The sequence below is a fragment of the Ictalurus furcatus genome, chromosome 8 (genome assembly GCF_023375685.1).
Source record: "Ictalurus furcatus strain D&B chromosome 8, Billie_1.0, whole genome shotgun sequence".
NCBI classification, from domain to species: Eukaryota; Metazoa; Chordata; class Actinopteri; order Siluriformes; family Ictaluridae; genus Ictalurus; species Ictalurus furcatus.
Window position 1 is genome coordinate 12,980,551 of NC_071262.1, and position 21,238 is coordinate 13,001,788.

Here is a 21,238-nt window from a genome sequence, read left to right on the forward strand (position 1 = left end):
TCCCTGTGACACTGTGTACTGTAGGATAAATGCTACAGAAAATGGATGGATGGATGAATCGAATAAAAAACATACAATAAGAAAACAATATGCAAAATACAATATATAATATAGTCTAAGTAAATGGGGAAAACAACACTATGAGGGTGTGTATGTGTGTTTTTTAGATAAATTAATACCATCGTTATTGATCTGATTTCTTTTTTTTCTCAACAGGTGGTTAGAAATGCGTGAGTGTGACAGTGAAAGCATAGTAATAATAAAGATAGGCTGAGTGAAAAGAAAAATAATCAGGGGGTTGGTTAGAACTGAGTGCAGTTCAGTGGTAATGAAGCAGCTTCCTGATTAAGAAACAGAAATTATTTCCACGTCTCGAGTGTGCACAAAGGATCATACAGCCCTATAGTCCTACTTACAGAACAGTTTAGGGGGGAAGCAACACCTTGATATCATCCACGTGGTGAATGGTGATTAATGAGGATGCAAATATCTGTGACGTGGAGCAGCACTGTGTGGAAATAACATCTCAATCATTCCTCATGTCCTCATCATTTTCTTGAGCGCTGGAGTAGAGTAAACACTAAGCGGCTGAAGACGAACAGAAAGCCATGCTTGGTAAGACACATGTAGATGTGCATGTAATGTAATGTTTAGGGGATTTCCTGCTGGTACTGACTGGGATTTCTCTCCTGCTCTGAATAATCGAGGACGCGGAGGCAGTGCGGAGGAGAGAAGCTGGTGCTTTGCCCAAGTGAAGGGTCCAACTGAAGTGAACGCAGCTGAAGGTAAGAAGGGACTATTCTCTCTCTCTCTAACTCCTTTAACATTTAGCCACTGTATATATTTAACCCTTGTGTTCTGTTCAGTTTAAACTAAAATTTAAAGTGAATCCATACTAAAAAAATTCAACATGATATTTTATGTAATTGGCTTATTATTATTATTATTATTATTATTATTATTATTATTATTATTATTTTTATTAATATTAATATATTAAGGTGTATTATTAAGGTATTAATATTATTAAGATGAAGAAATCAAGGTATTACTTGCTGGTACATCTGCTACACCCCTATTATATGGGCTATATTGGGGACATTTTGACCTGGGAAAAACAGATTTTAAAAAAAAAGTGAAATGAACTGAGCTCATGTATTATGTATGAATTCACTCTATATTAACTATGAATTAACTATATATCTTATTTGTATATACACATGCCTGCTAGTAGCTTTAATGTTCCCCAAAAACATAGATGCGTTCAAGTTTGGTCATTTCAAATATATTTTCTACCCCAGCTCCGTAAAGTCAGTATGACCCATGAACAAACCCATCGCGTCCAGAACACAAGGGTTACCATTTTGAAAATAAAAATATAATGTTTTGTTTGGAATTTGCATGTTCTCTTCGGGCGCTGGGGCTTTCTGCTGGGTTCCCCCCTCCCCTCCAGTCCAAAGACATGTTTTGTACGCTGATTGGCATTTCCAAATTGTCCGTAATGTGTGAATGGGTGTGTGATTTTGCACTGCGATGGGTTGGCAACCCCTCCAGGGTGTCCCCTGCCTTGTGCCCCGAATGCCCTGGGATAGGCTCCAGGCTCCCCTGCGTAGGATAAGTGGTACAGAAAATGGATGGATGGATGTTTTATTTCACTGAAGAAGTTAGTGAGAAACTTCATCAGTAATTAATAATTCGTCCGTGTGTCAAAAATATATAGGGGCTTCTACACCATGCAGACTACAATACTCAACCAAGACTAAAAAGTCAACAAAAAAAAAAGTCTATAATGATGTGATGATAACTCTGTAGTATACACACCTTATATGATCACTTAGCTTAGACTCTTAGACTATAACTTAGATTCTGTAAAGGCTAAGTACTATATTAGAAACACAGACTCAATAAGCTATGCCAAAATGAAAGCCAAGAAATTTAGCAGTAAGTTCTAGCTGATAATTATTAAGGTCCATATTTTCCTAGCTGTATGTATCTTTATCTTTGTCAATCTATAATTAGAAATCCTGGTGGCTCATAAATATTCATTGAGGTTTTAGTGCTTCCTTTAAAAAGCCAGTGAAGGCCTCCAACAGTGAGTCAGGCAGTGAGGAGGAGTGTGTGTGTGTGTGTGTGTGTGAGAGAGACAGAGAGAGAGAGGAAGTCAACTCTTTGATATGCTGATGCTCAAGGGATGAGAGCAGATGGCACCTGTTCACAAAGCTTATACCCACTCTCACAGCACCACAGTGGTTCTTCTCACTTGATGTCTATTGCAATGTGTAGTTTATGGGTCATTAAAGGTGTCTTCTACGTAGGCAAAACAGTCACTTTAGACTTGGATATTGAACTTAAAAAAATAACTACTGTTTTAACAGCAGAGCTTGATTTAAAGGGAGAAGCATGGGGATGCAATTTCCTCTTGTAAAATTGCTATCCCCTTTATCATCGCATTTGGATTCAGATGTCTGGGGGTGCATAGTGGTTAGCGGTTAGCATGTTTGCCTCATACCTCTGGGTTGGGTGCTCGAATCCTGTCTCCGCCTTGTATGTGTGGAGTTTGCAGTCCCCCCCCCCCCCAAATTCCCCCAAAGACATGCATTTTGGGCTGACTGACATTTCCAAATTGTCCGTAGTGTGTGAATGGGTGTGCGATTGTGCCCTGCGTTGAATTGGCACCCTGTCCAGGGTGTCCCCTGCCTTGTGCCCCAACTGCCCTGAGATAGGCTCCAGGCTCTTGCATGACCCTGTGAAGGATAAAAGGTACAGAAAATGGATGGACAGATAGACATTTTATTGGATTTAGTGCATTTTCCTAAGCAATTTAATCACATATGGAAAAATACCTCCTGCTAGCTAAGCTGTATAGGCATTTTCCTGAACTAAATAAATTAAGCAGCCTGTAACCTCAACTCATGCTAAGTGCTAAGTGAAAACAAGTCAGTAAGTTTTAGATGGAATAGTAAACCTGCATCCAACTGTATTCATCATCTACGGTTTGCCTACTGCTGTGCCATTATCTGTGGTAATAATCATGTAATGGTGGTGTTAATTCCACGGAAAATGGTTGCTTGAGGCACAGCCATTAGAGCCACATGGTCATCTTGCTGCTCTGTTCATTTGATCTCAAAAATGTAATATGTGGATTGTAAATATGAACACACACACAATCAATTAACTGATTACTCCGTGTTTAATGTACAGTATAATTTCTTTAGCTGTTATGTTTTGAGGCCCGGGCCATCTCTTTTCCTGCTGGAGTAACTAACCAGACTGAACAATTTCAGCCAATGAGTCCACACCACTCTTGGAAAAACCAATATTGATATAATATTGATAGTACAGTTATTTGCTATCCATTGAAATAATAGACTACTTCATTTGTCTGTAGTATCCAGTATTTTGATAACGCACTCATTTGAAGCATGAACCATGAGTCACCTCACCTCTACCAACAACCGAACACTGGTGTGATTGTGTTCTGTGTATAGACTACTTCTTGTGCATGTCTGTTGGTTCTTACTATAAAAATTGGGTGTTGGGATCCAGTTTAAGCAGAGACAACTGTTGTACTAAATGCTTAAAATTTACTTCTGCAATTTCAGAAAACAGTGAGACTATACAAATTCCTTTCCTTGTTGCTGGGGTGCAAGACTCAAGGGTACATCTTTTGTATCTTTGTATATCTTTTACCTGCAATGTTGCATGAAGTGTACGTTTAAATGATTACGCTAAAGGATAATTAAAAGGTACAGCACTGGTCCTTAAAGTGCAATTATGTGTCATATATTTTTTTTTTCCAAAGGCCATGTGAACGATACTACATGTATTGCAGTGACCAGGAATGATACAGTTTAGTACTTTTTTCTGAGATTGTACTATTAAGTCGTTCTCTACTAAGAGGAGTTTTGAGAACTTTTACAACATATTTTTACTCCCAGATTTAAAAAAATAAATAAATCATACACAGACTTCTAAGATTACAGTCTACATACTGGACTTGGTGTGACTCACGTAATGTGTGACTCACGGCCATAAATTGCCAAGATTAGGGATTTTTTAATTATTTTTTTTTACAGGGCACATTTTAATATACACTGATCGGACATAACTTTAAAACCACTTACAGGTGAAGTGAATACTCACTGATTATCTCATTACAGTGGCACCTGTCTAGGGGTGGGATATATAAGGCAGCATTATTTGACAAGGGCCAAATTGTAATTACCTAGACGACTGGGTCAGAGCATCTTCAAAACAGCAGGTCTTGTGGGGTGTTTCCAGTATGCAGTGGTTAGTACCTACTAAAACTGGACCAAGGAAGGACAACCGGTGAACTGGCGATAGGGTCATGGGTGCATAGGGAGCGAAGGCTGGCCCATCTTTTCTGATCCCACAGAAGAGCTACTGTAGCACAAACTGCTGAAAAGGTTAATGCTGGCTATGATAGAAAGGTGTCGGAACACACAGTGCATCACAGAGTGCCCAAGCTGATCTGTGTCCACCACCAAAAGCGCCAATGGACACGTGAGCATCAGAACTGGACCATTGAGCAATGGAAGAAGGTGGCCTGGTTTGATGAATCACGTTTTCTTTTACATCATGGTCCTCACTGTAGCCTGTCTGCCAGCAAAGGCAGATACAGTATGTCGCTAAGTAATTCAACTACGGCTGTGGTTATGTTTAGGGCTGGGGTTAATGTTACAACATCCAGTAGGCAGTGGATGAGGGAAATTCACCTATTATAGCAGCACAGAGAGTTAGAAGTGTACTAATATACATATGTGTGTATGTGTGTGTGTATATATATATGTATAATATAATGTATATAGCCAGGTGTACTTGGTACAGGCTGCAGTGAGGACGCACTCAAAACACTAAACTCGAGAAACAATATGAAAATCAACCAATAGAGGGCACCATTTATTTTGCTTTGAATTTGACTGGGCGAACTTTGAAGCGACTCTGGGGCATTTTACATATAATTTCCTAATGTAGGTGACGATATGATTTAAAAACGAGCTGCGTTCTACACGTTTGTACATTTCTGAACGGAGATAATAATCTAACACAGAACGGAAGCATTATAAATGTATAGACTGTTTACCCCCGGGGGGGGGGTCAGTCTGTTTACATGCTGTGTCACGGGGCACAAACTGATGCCCCACGTCTCAACATTAACTCTAACCCCTGAACTGCCCCTCCCTGAAAGTCGCTAAACAGTCCAACCTCCAGACCGGAGATGGGAGGAGAGGAGAGGGAAAAACACAGCTAACGGACACGGACATACACACACACACGGACACACACAGCCGCGGTGGTTCACACTTCCGCTAACTGCGCGCGACGCTTCCCAAACTCTTGAGTGTTTTCTTCAATGCCTGCTTGTGTACGGACTCAGCGACAGCGCGGCTCATGTGGAGCACACAGCGGGACGTGCCGGCCCTGAGAGAGCGAAAAACAGCCGGGGAAAGATGAAATGTTTCTCCCGTTACCTGCCGTACATCTTCCGACCTCCGAGCATCATCCTTTCCTCCACCTGCCACGCCGAAGGTAGGATAGTGCGCGTGTGTGCGCGCGCTCGTGTTTGAGATTGTTCGTCCCTACACGTTGTTGCTGTAAATTTGCGTTAGAGAAGTTTTACAGCAAAATCAAAGCATCATACTCATGACATAATTTTACAACCAAAGATGTAGGAGAGACTTGATCCGTAAACAGTTTGCAGTGTTTGTGAGCTTCACTCAAGTAGAGGAGTTTAAGTGGAACTGCTCCATCTTACCCATGGTGGTGGAGTTTAAGTGGAACTGCCCAATCTTACCCATGGTGGTGGAGTTTAAGTGGATCTGCTCCATCTTACCCATGGTAGTGGAGTTTAAGTGGAACTGCCCCATCTTACCCACAGTGGTGGAGTTTAAGTGGAACTGCCCCATCTTACCCATGGTGGTGGAGTTTAAGTGGATCTGCTCCATCTTACCCATGGTAGTGGAGTTTAAGTGGAACTGCCCCATCTTACCCACAGTGGTGGAATTTAAGTGGATCTGCCCCATCTTACCCATGGTGGTGGAGTTTAAGTGGAACTGCCCCATCTTACCCATGGTGGTAGAGTTTAAGTGGATCTGCTCCATCTTACCCACGGTGGTGGAGTTTAAGTTGATCTGCTCCATCTTACCCATGGTGGTGGAGTTTAAGTGGATCTGCTCCATCTTACCCACGGTGGTGGAGTTTAAGTGGATCTGCTCCATCTTACCCACGGTGGTGGAGTTTAAGTGGATCTGCTCCATCTTACCCATGGTGGTGGAGTTTAAGTATCCTGGGATTTTATGCACAAGTGCTGGAAAAAGAGAGTGTGAGAGTGACAAACAGATCAGGTCAGCAGCCTCTGTACCAGTTTGTAGTGGTGGAGCTGGAGCCCAGTTTGTGGATGAAGCTCTCGTTTGTAGATGAAGTCCTCACTTATAGCCACGAGCTGTGGATCGTGACCAAAAGAATAAGGTTGGTACGAGCGGTGGAAACAAGCTTCCGTCGCAGGGTTGCAGGGCTTAATGTTGGTGATTGTCAAGCTCCTTACCCTCTCATCGTAGAGCCACTGCTCCTCCAGATTGAGAGGAGCCAGAGAGTTGAGATTTGTTTGAGCACCTTACAAGGAGCTGAATCAGGCACATCTCACTGGATGGAGATCCCGGGGCAGACCCAGTACCCGATGGAGAGATTATGTCTCAGAGTTGGCCAGGGAATATGTGTGGATTCCCAAGAAGGAGCTGCAGTCTGTGACCAAGGATAGAGAAGTCTGGTCTGTCTTTCTCAGCTTGCTGCCACCGCGACCCCGGCCAGGAGAAGCATAAGCCGAATGAATGAATGAATGAGTTAATTAGGCCTGTTTTTTTTTGCATTATTATTATTATCCTTTTTCCCCCCATACCATAGCGCTTTTTTGTTGTTTTCCTCTAAGATGCAGCATTTTTGTGTCTCATTAATGACCATTCCACATTCCACAACATCAAATGTAACTATAAACAGATAAAAAGTATTACGGTTCCTTCTTTAATAAAAAAAAAGAAAGTCTTTTGCAAATTGCTGCAGTGTAAGAGAAATAAAGCTGTTTGGGATGTGTTGTTATTGGTATACAGTTTAATCAGCTTCAGGCTGGTAACAATACCGATTCTTCACGCCACCATGTTGTTGGTTATTTTCCTATAACAGCGATTTTTTCCCCCATAATGCTTTATTCCATACTTAGTTGGTGGACACAAAAACCTATACAAGACTACAACATGAATAGACAAGTTTTATGTATAATTCACAGCATATAGTAGAGGACAGCACTCAACATGAGGATGACATTTAGCACATTGTGAGTGATTAAAACAATTTGTCAGTATTATATTGTGATGAAAGGAATGAAGGAATCTTCGTAGGAACGAACATTACATATTAAGACTGCTGTGAGTTTTTTTTTTCGAGAGAGAGGCTTATTCTGTTAAGAGGTCGATTCTGTTAAGAGTGCTTGATGTGTTATTTGTTTTGTCTTTTTGCTTTAGAAGTTACATTTATTGGTATTAGTTCCTGCTAACAAGATGCGAAGTTTAATCTGATGAATAATCAGGGAAGAACAAAGAAAGAAGATAAAACCATGGATCCCAGAGTGCCTACTCATGACCTTATGACCAGGGTGTCTAAACTGAATGCAGAGCCAGAGAGAGAGAGGAAATCATTATATTTTGAGCCTGGTTTGTGTGAACATGCACATGTACAGCTTGTGACTTGTGGTATGAGTACCGTACTTTGTATTGAATTCTCTTGGTTTTGGTGTGCTGTGTTGTGCATTTTAAAGGTCAAAATTCGCATTCTCAATCAGTTCTTTAAGAAATCTTTAATCTCACAAGACTCATAAAACCCTTAAAGGCTGGTGAATAGCTTTGATTATGAGTTTTAATATTTATGTAATAATAGAGGCAGGGAAAAATAATTACTCTAGTTGTCCAGCAACAAAATAAGTAATTATTGACCTACTTCCAAACTGAAGTCCCTGTTCTTACTGTACCTACATTTTTACATGTAATACAGTTGTATTTATTGTGCTTGTGAAGTCTCACAGTAGTTTCCATTCTGTTTCCCTTCTCACACTGGCTAGAAGCAAGCTTAAACAGATGACTTGTTACAAAAACATGTGACAGCGCATGCTTTGGGGGTGTGCTGTGTCTCAACCGAGGTTCTCTGGAGTTCTTAGTAAAATAACAGCAGAAAATAAATAGGCTATGACAAAGTATCATGCTCTCATGTGGTACTTTTGTGTATTAACAATTCAGTCATACGATTGTTATATAGTATGCTGCGAAGTTGTCGTTACAGTTACTTTCTTTTTTTGGCGATGGAGTTTGATCGTCTTGGTTTGAGACATTACTAACGAACCTGTGAGCCTGACCATAGAGACCATAAAGAGATCAAATTGAAATGACTCTTATTGACTCCTATGTCCGGCTGTGAGGTGGTTATTGAATCGCACATTGTTTTCAGTGCTGCGCTCAGGGGCAGGATATTTATTGTGTTGTTTGAATAATAGCTACGGTCCTTTCATTGTCCTCTGTTTAAACCCCCCCCAACCACCACCAAGTGACACACAAACACGTCAGTGAGTATATTTGAAGCAGAGAGGCCCTTGTAGTTCATATGTGAATCAGCCGTCTGGTAACTGCAGTTATTCAGTGCATTTCTGGACAAATTTTATACTGAAGCTCGATTATCCTGGTGGAAATGTTTGATGTGGTCTGTCATCAGAAATATACCAGGGGACTAATAAACTCAAAGTATAGCTGACTCACAGTTTGTTAGTATGTTCTTTCACCAAGTAGGTGCTAGCAACATCCTGCTAGGAATAATGATGAGCAAAAATCAGAAATCGTTAAGGACGGTGCTGACAAGCAAACCTGGTGCTCAGATAGTTGACAAATTAAAGGAAAAGCCAACAAATCATTCTTTAGTAAGGTGTTAGGACAGCATAAGCCACCAGAAGAGCTTCGATACACCTTAGGTAGATTCTACAAGTCTGTGGAACTGTACTAGAGAGATGAACGTCATTCTTCCTAACGATTTTCCCTCAGTTGTTGTTTTGATGATGGTGGTGGAGAACGCTGCCTAACATGGCGCTCCATGATGTTCCATAGGTGTTCAGTTGGGTTGAGATCTGGTGATTGTTAAGGCCAGAGTATATGATTTGCATCATTTTCATCCAAATCATTTAGTGAGCCCTCGTGCTCTGTTGATGGGGACATTGCCATCCTGGAAGAGACCATTAGAGACCATCAGAATAGCTTTGTAATGATTTGCAGTGACTCTTCCATCTAAAGAGACAAGTGGGACCTAAACCATGCCATCAAAATGCTGATCTTTTTTTCTCCTTTAATTCATCCTTTTATTCATTCATCTACATCCGTCTGTAGAACTGGATGATGAGGATGATGGACAATAAGATGTGTCCGGTTTTAAGGGAAAAGCAGAGCATGTCTGCCTTCCCATTCAGCTGGGTAATGAAGTGCGCTTTTGGTTTTTCTTTACAGGAAGTGAATGAACGGCGTGAGGGGGAGCAGAGTGGGGCGGCTGACCTAAATTAATATGCTACTGCAGTAACCTGGGCAAATAAAGCACAACAGTGAGGGCTGAGAGAGCTGCCAGTGCTTCAAGGTTCCGGCTCGCACCCACAGAATGGTTTATAAATTTAGGGGTTTTTACAGTGGACACTGTGAGGTCTTAAAGTTGATTTGTGTGTGTGTATGTGTGTGTCCCTGAATGAGCTCTGGTCAGTAACTTTCCAGGGTGGAAGTGCTGGTAATATAACTGTCATTCAGGAGTAATGACGGTTCAGTGTATATTCAGTCGTGTTCTATGTTTGTCTGGAGTCATTTTCGTTGTTTCCAACAGCTGCAGGCTAACTTAGGCCAGTGATGGATTATTGCTGGCTTTGATATGATCAACATGATTTCCTATTGTCATTTTATTGTGCAGTGTAGGGTTTTTAAAGGGTGATGAGAATCATAAATGGAAATGGTTACATGTGACCACTTGTGGAAAGGATTAATTGTTTAAGGCTGCAGGCTATAAGATTTAGTAATTTTGCCCTCTCTTGTGGTAAAATGCTATTACAAGGAGGAACCCTTCATAAGTTTGGTTGTGCTGCATGCTTCCTCCACTGCGTACTTTACACCTCCAGTGTACACATTTAGAATTCAAGAATTGTGTCAAAACCACACAATGCACACTAAATATTATGCCTAAATGCTAATGACACCAATTGTGCAGCGACATATTATTTAGTAAAGTAGTCTGCATTTTGGGATGCAGCACGGATTTGCTCAGTATTACAGAAATGTTATGTGAATAAAATGACTTTATTATGCACGTCAATGTGACCATCACACACCGGATGAAAAAAGCAAAAGCTTTCAAGAAGAACTTGTATTTTATTAGCTATTTAGCTACTTTAGCTGTTTACCTCTCAGAGTGTGAACATAGATATTGGTATTAATAATGATATGGCCTCAAACAAAATTAAATCAAGAGGCTATCACACTTGACTTACGCAATAAGCCACTTTGTAGTGAATTTTTAGAGCAACCCCATAATATGTTTGAGTCAACAGCATAGAGTGATTCAGTGTACAGTCTAGCAGCTCGATTTGAGCAGTTTTTCTTTGTTTAACTGTGTTTGATATAGCAGATGTGTTTCCTGTCACAAAGTCTGAGGTGCACACAGAAGAGGTAATATCATTAACCAGGGCTATCAGGTTTCAGCAAAATTTCTATCCCAACTACATCTCAAAAACCAAACGGGAACTCACAATGGTGCATGCGAATTTCTGATTAACAGATATTATCCACTCCATAATCCCCATTTCCCTCTCCCTATCTTTGCGAAATGCACTATATGGCCACAAATATGTGTCCACCTGACCACAACACCTATACGAGCTTATTGGACATCCCATTCTAAAACCATGGACACACCCCGCCCAATCCCCACCTACCACCCTTTGCGGCAGTAACAGCCTCCCCTCTTCTGGCAGGGGTTTCAACAAGATTTTGGAGTGTGTCTGTGGGAATTTTTGGGACATTCACACAAAAGCACATTTGTGAGGACAGGCACTGATGTTGGACAAGAAGGACTGACTTGTAGTCAACATTCCAAACTGGCAAATGCTACAATGCTACAAAAGCATTAACGTTAGCGCCGCTCCTCACTCGCAGTATAGATGCGGTGATAGGTGTGATCTGTAATGTAAATTAAAATGGTACAATCAAAGTAAACATGAGTGAAACAATATGCTTAAAGACAGTGAGTCATAGAAACCATCAGGTGCAGTGAAAGGGATTTTATTATTAATTTCGGACTGTACTTTAATTATCATTGCTTTTTTGTGCATCCATAAAAAATAATGCATAAATACTTATATATAATATAAACTTATATATATATATATATATATATATATATACACACACACATAATTGGACAAACAGTTAATGTAAATTTTAGTCTGCAGTGTATATTTGTAACATTCAATTTGTGGATTTTATTTTAAATAAATGAAAATAATGGTACTGAACCCCCCCCTCCCCCCCCATCTGATTAATCTGAAAAAATAATCAGCTGATTAATCATTCATGAAAATAATCTTTAGTTGCAGCCCTAGTAAATCATATTTTTTAAAGTAATTTATAACATATGGAGTTGTGAATGAGGACCTTGTTGAACATCTGATTGTATATGGTGGGTTCTACCTGCCACTATGGATGAGCTGCCACTGCTGCTTGATCAAGCCTGTCTGATCAATTTGTGTGTGTATGTATGTGGTGATGGGGGTTGCTGGAGCAGTGGCAAGTCTATAGACTACACCACTGCCGAGGAGTTTTTTTGTGTACAATGAGACAGGAAAATCTGCAGTGAAAGTACTGCTTTATGAAAGCAGGCTCACACCAGGTCAGTTGATTTAGAGACACTCCAGAGGAGATGAGAGTAAGCGAGGTAGGGACTCACCAAGGCTAGCTATATTTAATCTCATTCTAAATGCTTTAGTTTGAGAGGCTCAGCAGCAGTGTTCAGAGATAAGGAGCTCTATTGTCTGTCCTATGTAGAACACTCGGTTCTGAGAAGGGCTCTGCTGGACCTGTGACTAGAAGCAGCAAATGAATCAGCAAAATTATACACGACACCTCTGCGGCCACCCACGCTCTTATTTTTAAAAATCTTTTGTAGTTTGTTAGCTCTTTAGTAGTTCAGTCAGGTTATCAAAGGTACAAAATTTCTTTCTCACTCTCCCTGTCTCCTTCTTCTCGTTCTCTCAGAAAATGCTGCATTTATAGGAGAGTCTTCAAAATGAACAACACATTACTTAGGGTTTGTGTGTCTCTGTGAACATTAGAGTGTGTGTCAGTGATCTGTCTGGATGAGCACACTTTTGTCCCCGCTCTGCACTTTGTTTCAGTTCGTATCGTATTATACAATTATTCTACATTACACAACACGTTGTGTAATACAATAATATGAAATGATTGCCTTCATTTCGCAGACAAAGTGTAGAGTTTTTCTTCTTATACCATTCAAATCATAGATGGTGAATTACTGCATTATACAGTTATGTGCAAAAGTTTTTTATACCCTTAAGATGAAATGGAGAAGGCATTTTATAGCAAGGCATTGTGTTTTACACCTGTTCTTTCATTGTTGTATCTTTCATTGAGATAATGGCGGGGAGGACAACAACAAAGTGATTTCAGTTTGAATCTCCCCTTCTGTTGAATTCAGTTTAAATCTCCCCAGTTTGAATCACCCCTTCTTGAATAACTGCTTTATCCTGGTCAGGGTCACATCCTGGGCCTAGACTGGGAATACTTTTGTGTTTTTGGAAGGGAGAGGAACATGGAGGAAACCCACACGGACACAGGGATAATGTGATATAAATATTCTCTAATACCTTGTATGTCCAGGCATCCTCTGAGCAGTTTATGGAGTGATGCTGTCGTAATATTCATCAATCTTCCTCGCATCTGTTTGTGCTTTAGATTTTATGCACTGCCTTCGCATAGGCTTGCGTGATGCAGTAGGATCATCCCTACATGATTTCTAGTGATGTTTATCACTAATTATATTATATAACCAGACCTGCCAACAATTACGCATTTTGCATCAGAGTATGCTAGTGTTCAAGAGTACTTTTTAGGTGTTTATCACTGTATTATGGCTATTGTAGTTTTGGGGTTAGGGCTGTGAATGTGTGTGCCTCAGAATAATGGTGTTTCACCCTTTTTTTTTTTAGTGCATTAGCTGTTTTTGTTTTCGTCTGTGGAAGTAAAACTGACTAGAATAAATGCCACCCATTCCGCAGTCTTCTGACTCATCATTGTGAAGGGGAAAAACACAATGATATGGATTTTTAGTTCAGAGTGGCAAAATGATTATATTGTTCATCGTGATATTTTAAAATGGTATATTGCAATATTATAGGGGGAAAGTCAATAATCAAACAAGCCTACCTTCTTCACATAAGGTCCAGAGACAGAGAGGGGTCATGATAAAGCAAATTTGTATTAGGTGTTGGGATTGTTGTCTTGCTTTGATGATACACGCATGTTAATTTTAACATCTTGGGATTCTTTGTAGATGAACTGAAAAATAGAGGTACAGTGGATGTAAAAAAAACTCTACACTCCCCTGTTAAAATTGCGGGTTGTTGTGATGTAAAAAAAAAAAAAAAAAATTAATTACAGCAAGCAACAAAATTCAAGTGAATAATAAAGAGAAAAGGGGAATAAAAGAAAAACGGTGTTTGTGCGACTTTGTATACCCCTTAATTAATACTTTGTTAAAGTACCTTTTGCTTTTAATACAACACTGTCAGAGCTCCAGATCTGTCAAATTGTGGGGGGATCTTTTCTTTTTGCACAGTCCTCTTCAATTCATTGCATGGGTTTATGATAGGATTTAAATCTGGACTGGGCCGTTCCAAAACATTCCAAATTTTCTTCTTCTGCAGCCATTCATTTGTTGATTTGGGTCATTATCCTGCTGGAATGTGAAATTTGTCTTCATCTCCCTCCAGCTGCCTACCAGAGGCATGTAGGCTTTGTGCCTACATAAAATCATATTTGGAGCTATCCATTTTTCCCTCTATCTTGACTAGAGCCCAAGACCCAGCTTAAGAAAAGCAGCCTCATAGCTCGATGCTGCCACCACCATGCTTCACCATGGGTTTGGTGTTCTTTGGGTGATAAGTGGTCTTGCTTTTGTGCTGAACATATGTATTAGAACTCTGCCCAAAATTGTTGGTCTCATTAGTTCGTAACACAGTTTTTCGTGAGAAAGGGCTTCTGTCTAGCCACTCTACCCCACAGCCCAGATATGTGAAGAATACAAATGATTTTTGTGACTCAAAGTGACTGAGTGGCCAGATATTTCTATCTAGCTCCTTCAATACTGCTCAATTTCAATACTCAATTTTGGAGGGGCATACTGTTCTTGGTTGATGTAGTGCACCATTTTCTTCATTTGTTCATGATGGCCTTCATGGTGTTCCATGGTACATCTAATGTTTTGGAAATTCTTCCGTACCTCTCTCTCTCTCCTAATCAGTACCATTTGACAATGAGATGCTGTACATGCTTTGTACGCTTTGCAGACCATGGCTTCAGCAGTCGGATGAAGCAAGAAGATGCGAAGAAAATCCTACAGAAACAGCTGATCTTTATATGGGGTTAATTAGAATCACTTTATTGATGACAACTGTATGATGATTTCTTTTGAACGTGAGTTTGTGAATGAGATTGCTTGTTTAATTCTGAGCACAGTCACATGCCCCATTATACAAGGGTGTGCAAACCAAGTTATTGTAAGGTACCCCCCCCCCCCCCCAAAAAAAAAAACCATTTCTATTTGTTTTTCATATGAATTTTGTTGGTTGCTATATCAAATTAAAGAAAGAAAAAAATCATGGATTATCACATGGATGGATCTCATGTATTATTTTGGGTTGTTTTTTTACTTGACAGAAACCTGCGATTTTGACTGGGATGTGTAGACCTTTTTATATCCACTGTATATGGCATTTTCTGAACAATAAACAAATACATTTGCAGTTTACAATGCATAGTAATCACATTCAGGAGCACTAATTGTTTACCACACATTTCAGACAGTATTGATGACATTCAGCACCAAGGACAAGGGCAGCAGTGTGTCCTCTTTAGAGCATGTCTAGTACACACTCAATAAGTCAGAGCTTCAGTCAAACACTGTGTGATAACCAAAAATTAAACGGTAGGGCAGTGGGGTCCATTTTGGTTTTATGTCTCTTAAAGCTTTAAATATTTTCTCTCATTCTTTCTCTCTGCGTTTCTGCCTGGGAAACAAGAGAGACCAGTTTGTAATACCTACATAAAGACACTCATATACACAGTTATGTTTACATGCACACAACTAGCACAGACTTATGTGTATGTGCACTTTTTCTTAACCCACTTGCCCAGTCAAAGCATTCTTGAATTAGTTTTATTAATACGTTGAGCCGGAATTATTGCACTGTAGACTATATTACAAAGAACCGAGGGCAGGGGCAAGAGGAGGAGGAGGAGGAGAAACAGAAAACCAGCTTTAAATAAACAGCAAAAATGTGAAGCAGAAACTCACACAGCAGAGCTTGGAATGTAGAGTGATAGCCCTTATAGCCTAGACTACAGACAAACATTGTACCCATACAAAAACACCTCTCCACAGCACCTGGCTGTCTGTATACTCACAATAGCACTTCTGAAAAGAGGTGCTGGTTTCCCTTATTTCCTTTAAGAGGTTCAGTTTCTACATTTTCCTACAGAGCTCCTTTTGCACACATACTTTTACACAGGAAATCAGTGATAATTAACTGGCAAGTGGTTAAGTGTGAATGAAAATTCTGGAAATAGAAAAGTGATTGGCTTTTCATCCAGAGATCCCATTATTAGCATGTTTGAATCCTCAGCCATCCTTGGCCAGAAGTCCTAGAGAGCAAAATTGGCCGTGCTCTATGGGTAGGAGGGACGGCATACTCTCTCCACTGTCACTCACAGCGACACCATCACAGACATTTGTGAGCTCTTCTGACTGTTTTACGTCGCCCTGTGATGCATCATGAGGAGCAGTTTGAAAAGATGTGGTTGACTGGTTTCAGTCTCCCCAGTTGGTAGCTGTTGTATGACGGGGGAGACTTGACTGAAATTATTTATAATCGCACTATCCAGTGTCACCCAGAAGAGGGTGGGTTCCATTTTGAGTCTGGTTCCTCTCAAGATTTCTTCCTCGTGTCATCTCGTCTGGCTTGTTAATTAGGGATAAATAAAAAATGTAAATTTAAATTTGTATAGCTGGATTTACATATATATATATATATAAAAAAAAAATTGAACCGATTAGTGGGTGGGGATTGATCAAAACTAAATTTGACAGTAAATAATGATGGGTGAGGGAGATGAGTGAGTGAGAGGCTGTTTCTTATTTGTTTATCCTATGACTTGGCAATACCTTTTGAGGTGGCTGATTGAAACATTAGTACAGTGAAGTGTCAACAGCAGAAAAGCCTGCAGTCTACAAAGAAGTAGAAATGTCAGGAAGGAGATACTGTCCATTTAAGGACACAGTTGTTGGGCATAGCTAAGGGGTGGCATGGGTAGCCCTGACTGTGGAAACTTCACACTAGACTTCAAGCAACTTGGATTCTGTACCTCTCCACTCTTCCTCCAGACTCTGGGACCTTGATTTCCAAATGAAGTGCAAACTTTACTTGTCTTCCCCATGATTGTCTTTGTGTGTACAGAACCAGACTGTGAGATTAAAGGCTCAGGAAACCTTTGCAGGTGTTTTGAGTTAATTAGCTGATTAGAGCTCTTCTCAGGTCGACATTTCTGTATCATAAATTCTTTATTCTAATATTTTGAGATGCTGGATTTTTTCTGTAAGCCGTAATCATCAAGATTAAAAGAGAAAAAGGCTTGAAATATTTCACTTTATGTTTAATGAATCTAGAATATATGAAAGTTCCACTTTTTGAATTAAATTACAGAAAAAAAAGAACTTATCCATGTATATTTGTTATTATTTTCAGTCAGAATACTGTAGTATCATATAAAAGTCATTCTGAAAGGGTTGTGCTATTAAAAATATTAGCATGTGAATCTAAAAGAAGTTGCTGGAAGAGAGTGGACTTGGACGTCACCCTCTGTCTGTTTCCAGGAAACTCTAACAGCTAGCCAACACAGCCGGAACTCTGACGCTGTGTATGTGTGTGTGTGTGTGTGTGTGTGTGTGTGTGTGTGTGTGTGTGTGTGTTGGGGGGGGGGGTGAATATTAATCATAAGCAACACTAAGGAAAGGGTGCTTGGGCAAGTTGGTGTGCGTAATATTAGACATGGATACAAGTGCTTGAGTGAGTGTTTGTGAGCCTCGTATGTTGTGTGAGATTCTATTAGTATTGACATCATGCTGAGACATAAACAGATCTAGTAACTTAGCCTCAGCTTGCAAATGTCTTTTCTTTGGTCAAGTTTACAAAGGGTTGTGGGAATTATAAACACTTGTCAGATATCGGATTTATTTTCTTCACATAGGAGTTGTGGGCTAAATCTAATTTTTGTTTGTCACACATCCTCCTGCATTGTCCTGGCTTCAGCCATCCCGCTGTTAAACACATTGCTGAATTGAGTTAGATACTGGAGCTTAAATGACATTTTACATCCGTGTTCTCGGCAGCAGAGACCTGCACAGCGTCATTGATTCGGGTCTGTGTTTCCCCAGAGCTTTGATCAATAGCACATCCCAGTTAATAGCAGCTCCAGTGTAAACCTGTCTGCTGCACACTACCTTATGCAACACTGTACAGATGTACAGGGGGAGTGATGAGGGAGGCATGTGTGACATGGGTGAGTTTGAGTCAAACAGGTTGTTTGAGCCAGAGGGGTGTCTTTATATGTGTGTGCGTGAGAGAGAGGCATGACTGGCGTGTAATGTGGGGAATTGCTGACTCAGTGGGAAGGCCTGATCTCTGAGAGCTTCTATTTACATCTCCCTAAGGACTCGGCTCAAGGACATCACTTGTTAAATGATGTTTTAGCATGTGGCCGTGTGTATGTGTGTGTGTATGAGTGTGTGTGTATGTGTATGTCTTCACACAAGGATAATAAAGTAATATCTGACAGTTTTGACCTGGCTTAGTCCTCAAGAGGAAAACTGCTTAAAAAAAAACCTGCAGCTTTTATTTTAAAAGCTAGAAGAACCAAAAGGTTTATTTTTGCTTACTGAGGTTAAGGTTGTGGTTAGATTTGGTTGTGGCATCAGATAGCTGCATAATTATGTCAATGGAAGGTCCTTATAAGAATAGTAAGACAAACGTGTAAACGTGTGTGTGTGTGTGTGTGTGTGTGTGTGTGTGTGTGTGTGTGCATGCATGCATGTATGCTTTTGTTCATTTGTGTGTGTGCATTTTCTTGACTTCCTTTCTCCTCCCCAACTTTTACTGTTTGTTTTTTAAATGCGTGTGTGTGTGTGTGTGTGTGTGTGTGTGAGGCCATTCAACCCAGAATGTTCCTGTTCATTGTCCTATGACGCTCATTACATAATTTCCTGTTCACTCCTACACAATCATAAACAAAGATTTAATGTGCTGCTGTCCCCTGCAGATGTGGCCTTTGACACAGAGGATGTAGGGCATGTGGGAAATATAAAAGTACACTCTGTGGAATGTGTCCAAATGGGCGATGAGTTAAAATTCAACTCTGGCTTGGGGCCATTTGTCCACTTAGTGTGAAAGGTCACTGCAAACACAGTGCTATTTTGACTGATCACCTTTATCCTATAATGAAACCTTTTTATCCTGATCCTCCTGAGTGGTCTCTGAGTGGTCATGAGGACTCACTGAATAGTTTGATAGGTATGTAAATGATGTGCATGCTGTTATGGTCTACACAGTAAGCATATTTCAACCCAATTAAAACACCTATGAGATATTTTGGACAGGTACGCGAGTACCTGGACTACGTCTCCGCAGTACAGTTCCAGTGACTTGTAGAATCTATTCCAAGGTGCATCGAAGCTTTTTGTGACTCGTCCTTGTCCAATACCTTACTAAAACACTTGATGTTCATTCAGTAGGTCCATCTGTTTGTGTGTACTGCAATATTGAGGATATAGTGCCCTCTAGAGTTATAACTTATCATTGATTTTATTTGCCCACTGCTTCATTAAACCAGCAGATGGTAGTGTAATGTAAGCTCTTCAGTCAGGTAAGGCTTTATATGGAATATTGATTGTATTAAGAAACATCCAGTATACTGAAAATGTAGGTGGAATTATAAGCAATATAATATCCAGCCAACATCAATCCTGTGGTCAGAAACTGACACTGATGATGGGCTAGAGGACATTTAACACAAGTTAATAGAAAAATATGAGCAATCGTCTCTAGCTGTAAATTAATATGGTGGATGTGTCTGATAAAGTAGATGTGTCATTCCATCTCAAGTGGTCCAATAATTGCAAAGTTGTTTTGTTCAATTGTTTTTAAATTTCCAAAAAATGTTTGAGTGATTACGTCTATGTATTGGCATTGCAAAACCACCAGTTTTTTGGGTTTTGTTTGTTGTTGTTTTTTCCATGGTTTAACTGCGACAGCCATCTTTGTGTCAATGCACTCAACAAATTGTGGTTATACAGCTGTTTATGCAAACTGCAATATCTCGGCTTAGGATGGTGCTAGCAACTTTGTACAATGACTGATTTCTAGAGAACATTACAAGGTACATGCTCATATATAAACATTTTGTACATTCTTGTTTCTTAGACTTTGAACTTATGAGCAAATCTAATGCTCAAGATTGCTCATAGTTCCACGTTTAGGGTCAGTTTATAATGGGAAAGGTTCGAGTCTCAGTCTTAAATTTTTTAGGGGGTACCTAGGTAAGTATAGTGTGCAGGCAGAACATTTCAGGTTTGAGACCGTTTTCTATGTTTTAATGGGGGCAAGAGAGTGCTAATTTTTTAAAAATCCCCTAAATTTCGGGTTGAATATCTTTGGTGGGGGACCAGACACGAACCTGAAATTTTCAAAGAAATAAGTCCTCTATAGTAGCATTATGCTGTAAGAATTTTGCGTTTGAGATTCCACTGGTTACAGAGCTAGGGCTAGTAGAAATCTGGGGAAAAGCCTACTGTATTCATGCATTTTGAGAAATGAACAGATGTAATATAAGCATAACAAATAATAAATATGTATTACTGTATACATATGTATACTGTATACATAATTACTGTATACAAATGTATATGTATACAGTAATTATGCTTATTATGTTTATACAATAGCTTATGCTTGTCACTGAGGTTTATATTGGCAACAGTGAAGCATGAGCTATAACAGGGTTCTTCAAATCTGCAGCATTTAGCTCCAACCTCCAAACTCACCTGCCTGTAATTTTCTAGTAATACTGAAGACCTTGGTTAGCTTGTTCAGGTATGTTTGCTTAGGGTTGGATCTAAACTCTGCAGGACAGTGGACCTCGAGGGCCAGATTTGAAGAACCTGTTCTATCATGTTGGTACAGGTGTACAGTTGGTATGTGTAAATAGATTTGATCCAAATGTGTTTTACGAATTAACAGTGTCATAAACAGAGCTGTAGTGTTGTTTCTCTTGTGATAAAAGCAGTAAGTGACTACAGCTCAGAAGTCACATTGCTTTTATTCGTATTGATCAATAACATGGTTATAATAACTTCAATCGATTATTTTCCCGTTATCAATTATATTCCCATTTTTGATTATAACCATGTCCCAAAGTGTTTTATTCCACTTATACTTTAGCAATTTAACCCACAATTACAAAATTTTACTTATTAACGAACATTATACTTTCTAACCATTTAATATTTACATTCAATGTTATGGAACATCCACAAGACAGATTCCTCCTGTTATCACTTACGTTATAGAAGAAATATCTCACGAGTCTCTCTTTTTATCTCTAACAAAGATTTATTATTGAGAAACTGGAATGTTTTATATATATATATATATATATATATATATATACACATTATATATATAAATATATATAATATATGGGTATTTTAGGGAGGGTATTTTAGTTATCAAACACTGTCTGACAATGAGTCTCCGAAGGTGCACTCCTAAACACGCGCACACATACACACACCCCTTATACTCTGAATGCAAGCA

At 39.6% G+C, this 21,238-nt stretch overlaps 1 protein-coding gene across 3 annotated transcripts in view; it reads left to right on the plus strand.

The window, feature by feature from the left end:
* Positions 1-157: 157 nt before the first annotated feature.
* The window catches only part of LOC128611412 (serine/threonine-protein phosphatase 2A 55 kDa regulatory subunit B beta isoform), a 60,760-nt gene continuing 39,679 nt past the window's right edge, over positions 158-21,238 (plus strand). The window contains exons 1-2 of one of the 3 annotated variants that reach the window (XM_053630893.1): positions 158-615; positions 708-785. In XM_053630893.1, coding sequence (XP_053486868.1) covers positions 609-615; positions 708-785 — 85 coding nt within the window. In that variant the 5' untranslated portion in view covers positions 158-608. Of the gene's footprint in view, positions 786-5,263; positions 5,551-21,238 lie in introns of those variants that run through there. The other 2 variants (XM_053630892.1, XM_053630894.1) reach the window with 2 other exon arrangements.